Here is a 13,866-nt window from a genome sequence, read left to right as displayed (position 1 = left end):
CTCAGACTCCACCCCCAGGTGGATGGGCCTTCCTCCATCTCCCACCCCGGTCCCCACAGCTGTCCCCAGCTCAGCCCTGGCTTCTCATTCCTCTTGTCCTCTCTCCCTGCTCCATTTCTGCCTCTGTCTCTTCCTCCCTCTTTCTTTCTTTCTGTGTTTGCTCTTTTTGTCTTCATCTGTCTGTCTCTCTCTATTTCTCCTCCATCTCTTTTTCCCGGTCTCTCTCCCATCTCTCTCTTCTCTGTCCTTTGATGCCTCTCTGTCCGTATCTGTCTCTGCTTTCTCTCTCTGTTTCTGTGTCTCTGCTTTTCTGTATTTTCTTGTGTGTGTATATCTTTGTCTTTCTGCCTTCCTCTCCCACCCCCGACTAGCCCGGGTCTCCTCTCCATCTCTCCTTCATCCTCCTCTCCTGTCCTGTCTCTCCTACAGCATCCGCCCTAACATTTTTGTGGGCCGAGCAGAGAGCTCCACGCAGTACCTCAAATGGTACTTTGAGGTGATGGTGGACGAGGTGGCCCCATTCCTGACAGCTCAGGCCACCCACCTGCGGGTGGGCTGGGCCCTCACTGAGGGCTACAGCCCGTACCCTGGGGGCGGCGAGGGCTGGGGCGGCAACGGGGTCGGCGATGACCTCTATTCCTACGGCTTTGATGGGCTGCATCTCTGGACAGGTACCTGGACTCTTCTAGGGGACCCTCAAACCTGACCATTGACCCAGGGTTTCTAGGCTCTCACCACATGCCTTGGGGTTCTTGGGATCCTGACCCCCAAACAGGCTAACTTTGACCCCTTACTCCTCATTTCCCAAGACCCTAACCCTAGAGCTTTCAGAATCTTGGCTCGAACCTGTTTTCTTCATAGCCTGCAGAACTCTGACCCCAGAGGATGTCAGATCTCTGACCCTAGAGATCCCAGAAAACTGCCCCCATTATTATGATCTCTGATCTTTGACTTATGCCCCCAAAGATTCCAGAATCCTAACTCCAAGACGACTTTAATCTTTGACCCCCATACCTCTCAGGAACCTAACCTCAGGGGAGACTTGACCTCTGCCTCTAATCTCTAAGGAACACTTGACCTTAGAGTTGCTAGGGTCCAGACCCTATAGGATCCTCTAATACCTGCCCCTTGTCTCTTGAGACCATTGGTTCCATTGGACCTCTGACTTCTGACTTCTCCCCTGTGATCCTGGTGCAGGACATGTGCCACGCCTGGTGACTTCCCCAGGGCAGCACCTCCTGGCCCCCGAGGACGTGGTCAGCTGCTGCCTGGACCTCAGCGTGCCGTCCATCTCCTTCCGCATCAATGGCTGTCCTGTGCAGGGTGTCTTTGAGGCCTTCAACCTTGATGGGCTCTTCTTCCCCGTTGTCAGCTTCTCAGCTGGTGTCAAGTAAGGACTTGCCCCAGCCCCCTGGCCAGTCCCCACACCTGGGACTGTCCTGAGACAGCTCCTGCAAGCACGCCATGGTCTTCTATGGGGCCACGACCCAGCGGCCTTCTCTCAGGACTGACGGGCCGGACCCCTACATGAAGGTCCCAGTGACCTCTACATGATCCCGGACCCTCCCAGTGACCTCAGCTTCACCCCAATCTCCAAGTGTCCCCCAAATTTCACAATGACCTTCTAATGATTAATAAGTTTCTTCCAGTGACCTTGCAGATGACCTCTGACTCTCCCAATGATTCTATGCCATTCCAATGACCTCCAAATGATTCCAGAATCTGACAGTGATCTTCCAATGACCACAAAGCCTCCCAATGACTCCTTGCTCTTAACAACTTCCCAATGACCCCAGCATCTCCCAACGATATTCTAATAGTTCCATAATTTCCCAGTGACCTCTCAATGACCACAGTTATTTCAAAGACCTCTCAGTAGCCCAATCTTTTCCCAGTGACCCCAAGCTCTGTGAATGACTTACTCCCCATTTCAGTGGCGATTATGATTTTCTCAGGGTTACACCAGACTCTCAGTGACTTCCAAATGACCTTCTTCTTGGTCTCCCCCAAACCTTCTGGTATCTCTAAATGCTCTGTTGATACAGGACCTCCTGCAAAGGACCTTCCCATGACCTTGGATTAACTCCCCAGTGACCTGACCCCCACTTTCCCATTTTGGTTTTCCAAAGATTCCTATTGGCCTCCAACATTTTCTTTGACCTTAGACTTTCCTGACTCCTAAATGACCTCCATGACGCTATGACTGTCCAGTGACCTCAGGTCTCCCCAGAACCTTCCACTGATCCCAAGATTGCTCCCTTCCCCCCACTGAGTACAGACTCTCCTCTGTACACTGCCCTCACTAGTGACCCCCACTCTCCCACCTAGGGTGCGGTTCCTCCTTGGTGGCCGCCATGGCGAATTCAAGTTCCTCCCTCCGCCTGGCTATGCCCCTTGTCATGAGGCTGTGCTCCCTCGAGAGCGACTCCATCTGGAGCCCATCAAGGAGTATCGGCGGGAAGGGCCCCGGGGGCCCCACCTGGTGGGCCCCAGCCGCTGCCTCTCACACACCGACTTTGTGCCCTGCCCTGTGGACACTGTCCAGGTACTGCCTGCTCTGCAAGGGTTTCCTGGAGAGGCAGGCTCCCTTAGGAGCCAGGGAGATGGGGAGCTGAGCTGGAAGCTGGGGACCCTGTTGTTTAACAGGTGCGGAAGCTGAGGCAGAGAGGAGGCAAAGGAATCTCTCAAGGCAGAATCTCAGTTTCAGGGAGTCCTCAGTATAGTCCCCCTAAAACAAGGACTATTATTTATTTATTTAATTTTTAAAAAGTATTTATTTATTTATTTGCTGCTCCGAGTGGCTTGTGGGATCTTAGCTCCCCGACCAGGGATTGAACCTGGGCCCTCAGCAGTGAAAGCACGGAGTCCTAGTCACTGGACCGCCAGGGACTTCCCTAAAAAGGACTCTTACTGCCCGCAATATACATCTGAGGAAAGTGAGGCCCAGAGAGGTTAAGCAGCCTGTGCAAGTCACACAGCATTTGAGCCCGGGCCGTCTGATCCCAAAGCCTGTGATCTTATGCACCACAATTTGTTGGGCATCTTTTCTATTCCACGCCTCTCTCGCTCCTCCTATCCCATTCTGAGCTCCCCACCTTCCCTCTAGGCATGTCCCTACAGGAGGGAAAGAAGTCCTGTTTAAGAGGCTGATCAAAAGGGTTTGACTTTCAGCCTGTCACCGAGGGCATGCGGCTTCACTTCTCTGTGCCTCAGTTCCCTCACCTGTGAGGAAAAGGGGGGAACGAGAGAACCTCCCTCTAGCATTGTTGTGAAGGTTAGATGAATTAATATATGTGAAGTGCTTAGCATGGTCCTGAGGAAATAGTAAGTACTCAGTAGAGTTACCGTCATTATTGGTAGTAGTTATGTTATTGCAGGGGTGAACTTGCCATCCCCCTGTAGCCAGGCCAGAGCCCTGGGCCTCCTCCTGGATGTCTCCCTTCCCCTCCCCCACCCGCCTGGCAGCCTCAGGGGTTGTCCGCTCTGCCTCCTCCCAAGCCCTTCTCCCCCCGCATCCCACCCTGGTCCAACCATCATCTGTGCCTGCAGAACGCCAACAATGTAAATATTACTAGGCACCTACCACGTGCCACGCATTTATAGAAACTATGCGGGAGGGTTAGGGGCCCCGACCCCGGCACAGTCGCAAGTCCCAGCGCTGCTCTCTGTCTTAAAAGCAAAGGAATTGGTAAATGACACACCCTAGGGCAGGAAGCTAAAATAGTTTGCATAGAATCAGGACTCAAGCCCTAGTTCTTTTGATTCCACATCTTGTGATCTCTAATCAAACACAAGCTTTTCCCCACACTCAGCTGAAGATCTGTAAAATGAAAATACAGGTACTATTTATGTTTACTGAAAAAAAATCCACACAGCTCAAGCTCACACTGTTTGAGGGTCCACGGTATATAACATTTAGTAGTTTATGTAAATGATTTCACTGAACCCTTATAGAGTAAGTATCATGAGTTAATATTGTTCTGATTCTCATTGTACAGAGAAGGAAAAAGAGTCATCCATTCATTCAGCAAACATTTCACGAGCATCCCCTTCTGGGCTGGACAGGGCTGGGAAAATGCTGGAGACCGACCGAGACAGCCCCAGCCTTGCCTTCACGGAGCTCCCAGTCCACAGGGGGAGACAGACCCATTCCCAGAGAGTTCCCTAATTCTGAGGATGCTAAGTCCTTACTCAGCTGGACATCAACCCAGGAGGCAGGGTGCAGTGATGGGGAGCAAGGCTGGGCAGTAGGAAAGGTCAAAAGAGCTCCCTGGGGAACTGTGCAGGGCTCGCACGTGTTCTCGGGAAGAGGGGTCACGACGCAGACGGGAGGGGATGCCGGGACCTCACAAATGTCACCTGCCCCCAGATTGTCCTGCCTCCCCATCTGGAGCGTATTCGGGAGAAGCTGGCGGAGAACATCCATGAACTCTGGGCGCTGACTCGCATTGAGCAGGGCTGGACTTACGGCCCGGTGAGGGGGCTGCCTGCAGCGTGGAGGAGAGAGGCTAGGCTGGCGGTGGGGGAGTGACAACTGCTCACTAACTGGGAGGGGCTGGTGGCTGGGGGAAGAGACTTCGGGACACCAGGGGCTCCTTGGGTGGCAGAACGGGTCGGGGAGGCCAGGGGTCACAGTCTGGGAGTGCTGGGGAGGGAAGGGGAACCGAGGAGTTGACTCTGGACTTTCTCCAGGTTCGGGATGACAATAAGAGGCTGCACCCGTGTCTCGTGGACTTCCACAGCCTACCGGAGCCCGAGAGGAATTACAACCTGCAGATGTCGGGGGAGACGCTCAAGTGAGGGGGTGACCAGGGAGCAGGGGCCCGGGCCTAACCGCTGGGCGGGAGGGCAAGGAGAGACAGGGAGAGCGAGACCAAGACTCAGACAGAGAGAGACAGAAGAGAGGCAGAGAGAGGGAGGGAAACTGGGATTGTGAGGCTGAAACTGACAGAGGGCAAGTAAGAGACAGAGGCATAAACAGAGATGCTCAGTAAGTGAAATAGAGAGAAAGAGACAAGGAAAGAAGCAGACAGGAAAAGGCAAGCACAGTCAAAGAGATACAGCGACAGAGAAACAGTCAGGAGCCAGAGAGACACAGACACCAAGACCGACAGAGACGGGACAGACGCCCAGAAAACCAGAACAAGAGGGGTGGAGAGATCTAGCGACCCACAGACAGAGCTGACAGGGGCTGGGCTGGGGGGAGAGGACGCCAGCGGCAGGGAGGCCACGTGGGGTGACCCTGTCCCCCTGCCCCCACCCCCCCGCCCCAGGACCCTGCTGGCGCTGGGCTGCCATGTGGGCATGGCGGATGAGAAGGCAGAAGACAACCTGAAGAAGACAAAACTCCCCAAGACGTGAGTGTGGACGGCCCGGGCCCCACCTGGGGAAGAGAGTAGTGGCCCAGGGAGGCCGTGGTGAGGGCTGGAGCAACTGAGGGCCGGTGGGGAGGCTGAGGTCAGAAACCAAGGGGCTGTGGGTTAGGGTGGAGGTCACAGGACCAGGGGTCGGGGCTCTGGAGTCAGTGGTGAGTGTCCTGGGGAGGTGTCAGGAATGCGGAGTTAGGCATTCCAGAGAGAGAGTGGGAGGGAGTCGGACCCAGGGTCAGGGTCTGCCATGGAGTCCGGGAAAATGAGAGAACAGAGGTAATATCTCTGAGTTAGAGGTGAGGGGTCAATGGAAAGAGGTGAGAAATTGTTAGAGTTGTAAGTAAGGGATCCTAAAATTATAGAGGAGAGATCAGAGGTCCTGGGGATAGATGCCAAGGTTCAAAGGTCAAGAACTCCAAAGCCAGGAGTTTGGAATGATAGGGTCCTGGGATCAGAGGTAAGAAGCCTCAAAGTTAGAAGTTAGGGGTCAGAGAGTTCCAGGGTGAGAGATGAGGCTCCCAAAATCAAGATGAAGGGGTCACAGAGGCCAGAGGTCAGTGAAGTCGAAGCCCTTGCTAGGGTCACAGGATCCTGGGATCAGAAGTCAAGTATATCAAAGCTTATTTAAGGGAGTCATAGAAACCTGACGTCAGAGACCAAAGGTCAGAAATTGCAAAGCTCAAGGCTAAAGGTCATGGAATCCTAAGGACACGGGTCAGAAGTCAGGGATCCCATAGCACAGAGCCTAGAAGTGGAGGTGGGGGTCTTGTCCCACCGAACCCTGCCACACCCGCAGGTACATGATGAGCAATGGGTACAAGCCGGCGCCTCTGGACCTGAGCCACGTGAGACTGACGCCCGCGCAGACGATGCTGGTGGACCGGCTGGCGGAGAACGGACACAACGTGTGGGCACGAGACCGAGTGGCCCAGGGCTGGACCTACAGCTCTGTGCAGGACATCCCTGCGCGCCGGAACCCTCGCCTTGTGCCCTACCGCCTGCTGGACGAGGCCACCAAGCGCAGCAACCGGGACAGCCTCTGCCAGGCCGTGCGCACCCTGCTGGGCTACGGCTACAACATTGAGCCGCCCGACCAGGAGCCCAGTGAGTGCTGACCCTGACCCTGACTCCAATTCCTGATCCCCAGCTACGACCCCTAACTCCTAACCTCTGGACTATAGCTATAACGTGGAGCCACCCAACCAAGGACTTAGAGAGCCTCTAATCCCTACTCCTAACTTGACTCCTGACCTATCACTGACCCCCCAATCCCAGCCTCAAACCCCAACCCTGAGTGTGGTCCTCAGCTTTCAATTTCTTAACCCCTGAGCCCACCCGCAATTTCTATCCCCTCCCTGACCCTGACTCTCTCTTCCTGATCCTTCTCTCAACCCTTGATTCTTACCATTGACCTTAATCTTGACCCTTCACCCCAGACCGTGACCGTGACTGACCCGACTTTCCTCCTCCATGCCTCTGTCACTAGTTCCTCTGTGAAGCTCTGACTGCAAAGGGATGGAGGAGAAGTCTCAGTAGGTCCCTCCTGCCTCTCTGTGACTGCTCTGAGCTTCCCCAGTTCTTCCCTAACACCAAGAATTGTCCCTTTCCTCCCAGCCCCCCAAAGGCCCTTACCTTTCCTGGTCTCTCCCACCAACCCAGCCTCTCGGACCCTGCCTGGCCCCATTTGTAGGTCAGGTGGAGAGCCAGTCTCGCTGGGACCGGGTGCGCATCTTCAGGGCAGAGAAATCCTACGTGGTGCAGAGCGGCCGCTGGTACTTCGAGTTTGAGGCAGTCACCACGGGCGAGATGCGAGTGGGCTGGGCGAGGCCTGAGCTGCGGCCTGACGTGGAGCTGGGAGCTGATGAGCTGGCCTATGTCTTCAATGGGCACCGCGTGGGTAGCTCCCTGGGCTCCACTCTGCCGGGCTCTGTGGTCCTTCCCACAGCTCATACACTCCAGCCCTGCCTCTACCTGTGCCTGCCTCTGTCTGCCCATCTCTGACTCTCCCTGCCCACTCACCTACCCATGCTTCCATGTATCCTCCCCTCTCTCTGTCCACACGTATGTCCATCCATTATCCATCTTCTATCCAACCATCTGTCTGTCCATTCATCCATCCTTCTCATCTGTCCAAAGAATCATTTCGTCATCCACGTTGCCATCCATTCATGTAGTTGTTAGTTCCACAATTCACCTGTTTAATCAATTTGAGATTTCATTTATCCATTCATCTATCCAATAATTTAATGCATAAATACATCATCTATTTATCCATCCACCCATCCATCCACCAGTGTGTCTGTCTACACTCTCTTCCCTCCCTGCATCAACCCAGGTAGACTCTCAGTTCATTTCGTTCTTCCATCCAGCCATGTACCCTGCTTCCTGTCCATCCATCTCATCATCCATTTATCTATTCTGGGGGCATATGGGTATATTTGGGTCCGTATAGGGGACACTGACAGGTTAGTTTATCCTTTCCATCCCTCCACTTGCTGCTGTCCCCAACCCTCCACCAGCACTTTGGTGGTCTGTATAACCCCAGCCCCAGTCATGGAAACAATAGAGAACCCAGGCAGAAGGGATGAGATACAGAGATTAACGGGAGGGGAAAGCATGAAAGCTTACCCGTTAAGGATCATGGATGCAAACGTGGGGTAAGATGGGGGACACCGCGGGGATGAACCCTCTTCTGTCCCACGTGGCCTGGACCTGACCCTTGTATCTTTACGTCTCCCCTTGCTTCTGGATCTCCCCATTCCTCTGCGTGTCTCTCCTGCACCACCTCTTCCCCTTGCCCTCTCACAGGGTCAGCGCTGGCACTTGGGCAGTGAACCGTTTGGGCGTCCCTGGCAGTCAGGTGATGTCGTGGGCTGCATGATCGACCTCACAGAGAACACCATTATCTTCACCCTCAACGGCGAGGTGCTCATGTCCGATTCAGGCTCTGAAACAGCCTTCCGGGATATTGAGATTGGGGACGGTGAGGCCTGGCCTTGTGGCCCCTTCCTGGTTTTCTTCCGTCTCACCTGACCCTACGCTGTCCCCTCCAGCCCCCCTGCTCTTCCATCCCTTCTTTCCACAGTACCTCCTTCCCCATGGCTGCCCCTGCCCTGCCCATCTATCCTCACCGCTGCCCGTCTATCCCCTCCCACTAGGCTTCCTGCCCGTCTGCAGCTTGGGACCTGGCCAGGTGGGTCACCTGAACCTGGGCCAGGAGGTGAGCTCCCTGCGCTTCTTTGCCATCTGTGGCCTCCAGGAAGGTTTTGAGCCATTTGCCATCAACATGCAGCGCCCGGTCACCACCTGGTTCAGCAAAAGCCTTCCCCAGTTTGAGGCCACGCCCCCTGAGCATCCCCACTATGAGGTGAGGACCGACCCCGCTCAGCACGCTCTGCTCTGCTTCCAAACCTCATTCTCCCCACAGTTATCTTCCCCAAGCTTCCCTTTGGCTTCTTTGTTAGCACACACACCGTGTAGAAGTGGGTGTCAGGGTCACGGGCTCCCAGGGCTGCCTTGTAGGGTACAACCTCGGCAAACTACACCTTTCTGACCTCCAGCTACCGTGCCTACAAAATGGGGGAAGGGAGAAAAGAGAAGCTGGATCAAGTGACCCCAGTGGTCATTTCCAGCCCTTATAACTATCTAATCCTACAACAAGGTTTAAAGAAATATAAATCACTGGGTACATTTTGGCACCTTCCTTACTAACTGTTATCTGTGGTGGTATTTGGGGGGTTTGTTTGTTTATTTATTTATTTATCTATTGCCACACCACAAAGCACGGCAGTAAGCTTGTGGGATCTTAGTTCCCCAGCCAGGCATTGAACCCGGGTCCTTGGCAGTGAGAGCAAGGAGTGCTAACCGCTGGACCGCCAGGGAATTCCCATGGGTTTATTTATTTTTAGCAACTCTTCATTAATCTGGTATCCTAATTTTTAGACCCTGGTGCCTTTCTTTCCCAAGGTTAAGCTCAGGGTCAGATTCTGACAATAAAAACCCACATAAATCAAAGTGATAGTCTTTTTCTCAACCTGGAAAGAACTTGAATTCCACGTGGCTAAGCTTCAGCTGGTACTTTATTTATTTATTTATTTATTTATTTATTTTTTGCGGTATGCGGGCCTCTCATTGTTGTGGCTTCTCCCGTTGCGGAGCACAGGCTCCGGACGCGCAGGCCTAGCGGCCATGGCTCACGGGCCTAGCTGCTCCGCGGCACGTGGGATCTTCCCGGACCAGGGCACGAACCCGTGTCTCCTGCATCGGCAGGCGGACTCTCAACCACTGCGCCACCAGGGAAGCCCCAGCTGGTACTTTAGAATCAGACCTGGAGTTGGCCTTTTACCTGCTGTATGACCTGGGCCTGTGACTGTCTCCTCCTGAGCCTCAGTTTTCCCATCCTAGTCATCGTTCAGATCTCCCTCTCACATTCTCTCTCTCTTTCTCTTTTCTGAATTATTTAGGTAAGTTGGAGACATCATGCCTCTTTATCCCTGAATATTTCAACGTGCATTTCTTCAGAACAGGCTGTGCTCTTACAGAGCTGCAGTTATGAAAATCAGGGAATTTTACATCGATACATACTGTTACCTAATTTACAATCCATATTCAAATTTTGTTAATCGTGGCAAGGATGTCTCTTTTTCTTTTTCTGGTCCAAAATCCAATCCACAGTTACACGTTGCAGTTAGTTGTTATGTCTCTTTAGTCTTCAGTGTAGAATGTTTCTGAGTGTTTCTTTGTCTGTCATGATATTGACATTTTTGAAGAGTACAGACCAGTTATTTTGCAGAATATTCCTCATGTATTTGGCACGAATACCGTAGCAAAGAGGTTGTGTTCTTCTTGATGCAGCATATCAGGGCGGCACATCATGTCATTATGTCTTATTCCTGATTACATTAACTTTGACTGTTTGGTTATGGTGGAGTCTGCCAAGTTTCTCCACCATCAAGTTACTATTTTTCTCTTTGTAATTAATAAATAATTTGTGGGAAGGCATTTTAAGGCTAGGTAAAAATGGAAGGGTTTTAAACAGGGCAATGTCCAGTCTAGATCTGAGTTTTGGAAAGGTCTCTATTGACGGTGGATTGTAGGAGGCGAGAGTGGGAGAGGTGCCTGGGGCGCGAGAGGATAGTGGGGAAGACGTGGACCTCCCAGTCCCGGCCACTGCCCGGTGGTGTTCTCAACCCAAAGAACAGCGTGCTAGACAGCAGTGAGAATGAATAAACAAACCTACCCACAACCGCGTGGACGAGTCTCTCCGACATGATGTTGGATGAAAGGAGCCAGACGCAAAAGAGCACATACTGTAGGATCCCATTCCCAGGAAGTTCAAGAATGGGCAAAGCTCATCTGTGATGTGCTAAGTCAGAAGGGCGTTAACTGTGAACGAATAATCAGACATTAAGTTACTCTGCATACAAATCACAGGAAAGAGATGGTCAGTAGGCTTGCCAAGGAGCAGAGGCAAAACAGGATTTATAAGAGAGATGGGAGAAAAAGACCCTGCAGACAGTCTTGGTTGTACAGTTTTGGGGTGAATTCATGGGCTGGTGAGGAGCACAGAGGTCTCTCTTGGCAGTTGGTCCTGGAGGAGGTCAACTTGAGGCGGGGCATCGAAGAAAGGGAACTGCTCCGGTAGTTTACGGAGTCTGTCTTTGCAGTGCACAGGCCAGGCACCTGTCCCTCTCTCAGCTCCTGCCCTTTATTTAGGCCAGGTCGGTGCATTTCCCTCATCAGAATCCCTCACTATCTTTGAGAGTGTAGTGACGACACGGGCACCAAGGGGGCTCCCAGGGGGACAGGTGGAGTTCCATTTCTCCATCTGAGTGCTGGGTACACAGGCGTGGTCCCTCCAAAACCTCATCGTGCTGTGCACTTACGATGTGTGCATCCTTCTGAGTGTTATATTTCCACAAACAACAAGTCTAACGGAAATTCAGCTGGGGAGCCTTTTAAAAAATCTGACCCTTCTGGGCTGCTCTCCCCAAGACGTCTCCCCAAGAGAGCAGGAGGGCAGAGCCCTTGTTCTGTTCACTGATGTGTTCCCAGCACTTGGAACAGTGCCTGGCACGCAGTAGGTGCTCAGTAAATATTTGTGTAGTGTTAGATGGATGGATGGATGGATGGGTGGGTGGAAGGATGGAAGAATGAATGGGTGGATGGGTGGATGACCTGGTCTGGAGGGAGCCCTGTGCGCAGGAAGGTTTTGAAAGCTCCCCAGGCGATTCCAGTGTCTGACCAGGGCTGCCCACTGTACAAAGGTGTCCAGCAAAGGTACACAGAAGGCTGAATGCACCCCACGGCCTGTCCCATGGGAGTTTGTACGCTCGGAGGAGTGAGTCTTTGGCTAATTCTCACACAGTGCTCTAAGGCCTAATGGTGACCCTGTGTGTATTAAGGTTCAGGACCTAGCTCACCCTCCTGGCTCGGTGCTTCCTGCCTCACCCCCACAGGTGACTCGTGTGGACGGCACCGTGGACACACCCCCCTGCCTGCGCCTGACCCACCGCACGTGGGGCTCCCAGAACAGTCTGGTGGAGATGCTCTTTCTCCGGCTGAGCCTTCCGGTCCAGTTCCACCAGCACTTCCGCTGCACCGCAGGGGCCACCCCTCTGGCACCCCCTGGACTGCAGCCTCCTGCTGAGGATGAGGCCCGGGCAGCGGAGCCTGATCCCGACTATGAGAACCTGCGCCGCTCGGCTGGGCACTGGGGCGAGGCCGAGGGGGGCAAAGAAGGAACTGCCAAGGAGGGGTCATCCGGGGGCACCGCCCAGGCTGGGGTAGAGGCCCAGCCTCCCAGGGCAGAGAATGAGAAGGATGCTACCACAGAGAAGAACAAGAAGAGAGGGTGAGTCAACGGGTGGGGCAGGGTGGGGTTTGGGGATCTGTCCTGGGACCCCCAATTAGGCAACCTCCTTGAGAAACCCCACTGTATCCCATAGTGGGCCCATATATGCTAAGTGGGGTCAGATTACTGAAGGATCCTGTTACGTCTCGAGCGAACGCTATTATTTCCCTGGGATGCTCTAATTTCCCTGAGAATGTAAAATCGGGATGCCCCACTATATCTATGGAGGACTCCACGGTCCTTGGGGTACCAAAGCTTTTCATCCAATGGACTTCATTATCTGTGAACACTAAAGGGGACCTCAGAATCTTGGGAAAGTTGACTGTACCCCAAGGTATCCCAGGGAACATCATTGGTCTTCTAAATTGGGGGTCACTTCTGTGTCTCAAATGTACCCCCAAAAAACTAACTTCAAGGGAGACCCTCAAAGCGCATTAAATTTGAATTGAAACTAAATCTGCTTTTCCCCTACTGTGACAGTAGTTTTCAGTGGGATTTAGTTCTGTGTCTCTTGAGGGGATGTTTGGAAATGATGGGAGATTTTTAGTTATCACAGTTTTGGGGGGAGGTACTGCTTGCTGGGGGCTCCAGGGATTCTACATGTCTTCAATGCACAAGACAGTGCCCAATGAAGAATTGTCCTTTCCCACATGCCTTTAGCACCCATATGAGACATGGTGACTTAGGCGACCATTGTATGCTCCCCAAAGGAAGCTCCATGTTCCCAGAGGCACCTTTAAACCTGGGTAACCCGGCATCCGAAAGCACAGAGCTCCTCCAGGGCGGACTGTGATGGTGCAGTTGGGAATTTCATCCTCTAGAGCAGGGGCCTTGGGTATTAGAAACGGGGCTTATTTAGGATGGATGTGGAGGCACGAACGTCGTGATGGAAAGGGCTGGGGAGCTGGGCTTGAGAGTGAGTCTCCTGACCGCCTCTCCTCCGCACCACCAGGTTCTTGTTCAAGGCCAAGAAGGCCGCCATGATGACCCAGCCGCCAGCCACCCCCACTCTGCCCCGACTGCCTCGCGAGGTGGTGCCTGCTGACGACCGCGACGACCCTGAGATCATCCTCAATACCACCACGGTAGGAACCGGGGACCCTCAACTTCAGGACCCCCCAGATTTCCAAATTTCATGCGGTAATCCCCGGTGATTGCCCTCATCTGGGGACACCGCAGTATATACAGGAGACGACAAAATACAGTACACATCAAGTTAACCCTTTGAACCCCTAAATCCATATAGCCAGGGGCCTAAACATTGCAGGGAACACAGTGCAGCCATGGGGCACACTGATATAACTCCCAGGGCCCCCCAGATCCCAGGGATAAACCAACATAGACTCGGCACCCCGATATCTGGGTTCACCCATATAAACTCAACACCCCAAACTTAGTAGCTATTCTAGTATATTCCTGGGAACCAAAATTCACAGTTATTCCAATACAGTTTGGGGATTCACCAAGTCTGGAATATTTTCTGAGACAAACAGCCTAGTGGCTAGAATCACTGGCTACCTGGGTGTCACTACACGGCTCTATGTCTTCTCTTCTGTGGAAGCTCTATGGTTTCCCCATCAGTAAAATGGAGATAAAAAGTGTATCCACTTGATGGTGATTGTAAGGATTTAAGTGAGTTCATTT

At 53.0% G+C, this 13,866-nt stretch overlaps 1 protein-coding gene across 2 annotated transcripts in view; it reads left to right on the top strand.

The window, feature by feature from the left end:
- Positions 1-13,866, top strand: part of RYR1 (ryanodine receptor 1) — a 117,283-nt gene that overhangs the window by 19,352 nt on the left and 84,065 nt on the right. For both annotated transcript variants that reach the window (XM_059044978.2, XM_059044977.2), the window contains exons 18-29: positions 430-671; positions 1,198-1,390; positions 2,329-2,545; positions 4,370-4,474; positions 4,693-4,796; positions 5,274-5,357; positions 6,166-6,473; positions 7,060-7,262; positions 8,178-8,352; positions 8,528-8,736; positions 11,828-12,222; positions 13,175-13,307. In XM_059044978.2, the coding sequence (XP_058900961.1) occupies positions 430-671; positions 1,198-1,390; positions 2,329-2,545; positions 4,370-4,474; positions 4,693-4,796; positions 5,274-5,357; positions 6,166-6,473; positions 7,060-7,262; positions 8,178-8,352; positions 8,528-8,736; positions 11,828-12,222; positions 13,175-13,307 (2,368 nt within the window). The remainder of the gene's footprint in view (positions 1-429; positions 672-1,197; positions 1,391-2,328; positions 2,546-4,369; positions 4,475-4,692; positions 4,797-5,273; positions 5,358-6,165; positions 6,474-7,059; positions 7,263-8,177; positions 8,353-8,527; positions 8,737-11,827; positions 12,223-13,174; positions 13,308-13,866) is intronic.

This window comes from Kogia breviceps, chromosome 18 (assembly GCF_026419965.1).
Source record: "Kogia breviceps isolate mKogBre1 chromosome 18, mKogBre1 haplotype 1, whole genome shotgun sequence".
In the NCBI taxonomy this organism is placed as follows: domain Eukaryota; kingdom Metazoa; phylum Chordata; class Mammalia; order Artiodactyla; family Physeteridae; genus Kogia; species Kogia breviceps.
The sequence above is the reverse complement of the archived record's forward strand: the minus strand, read 5'-3'. Positions and strand labels throughout refer to the sequence as shown.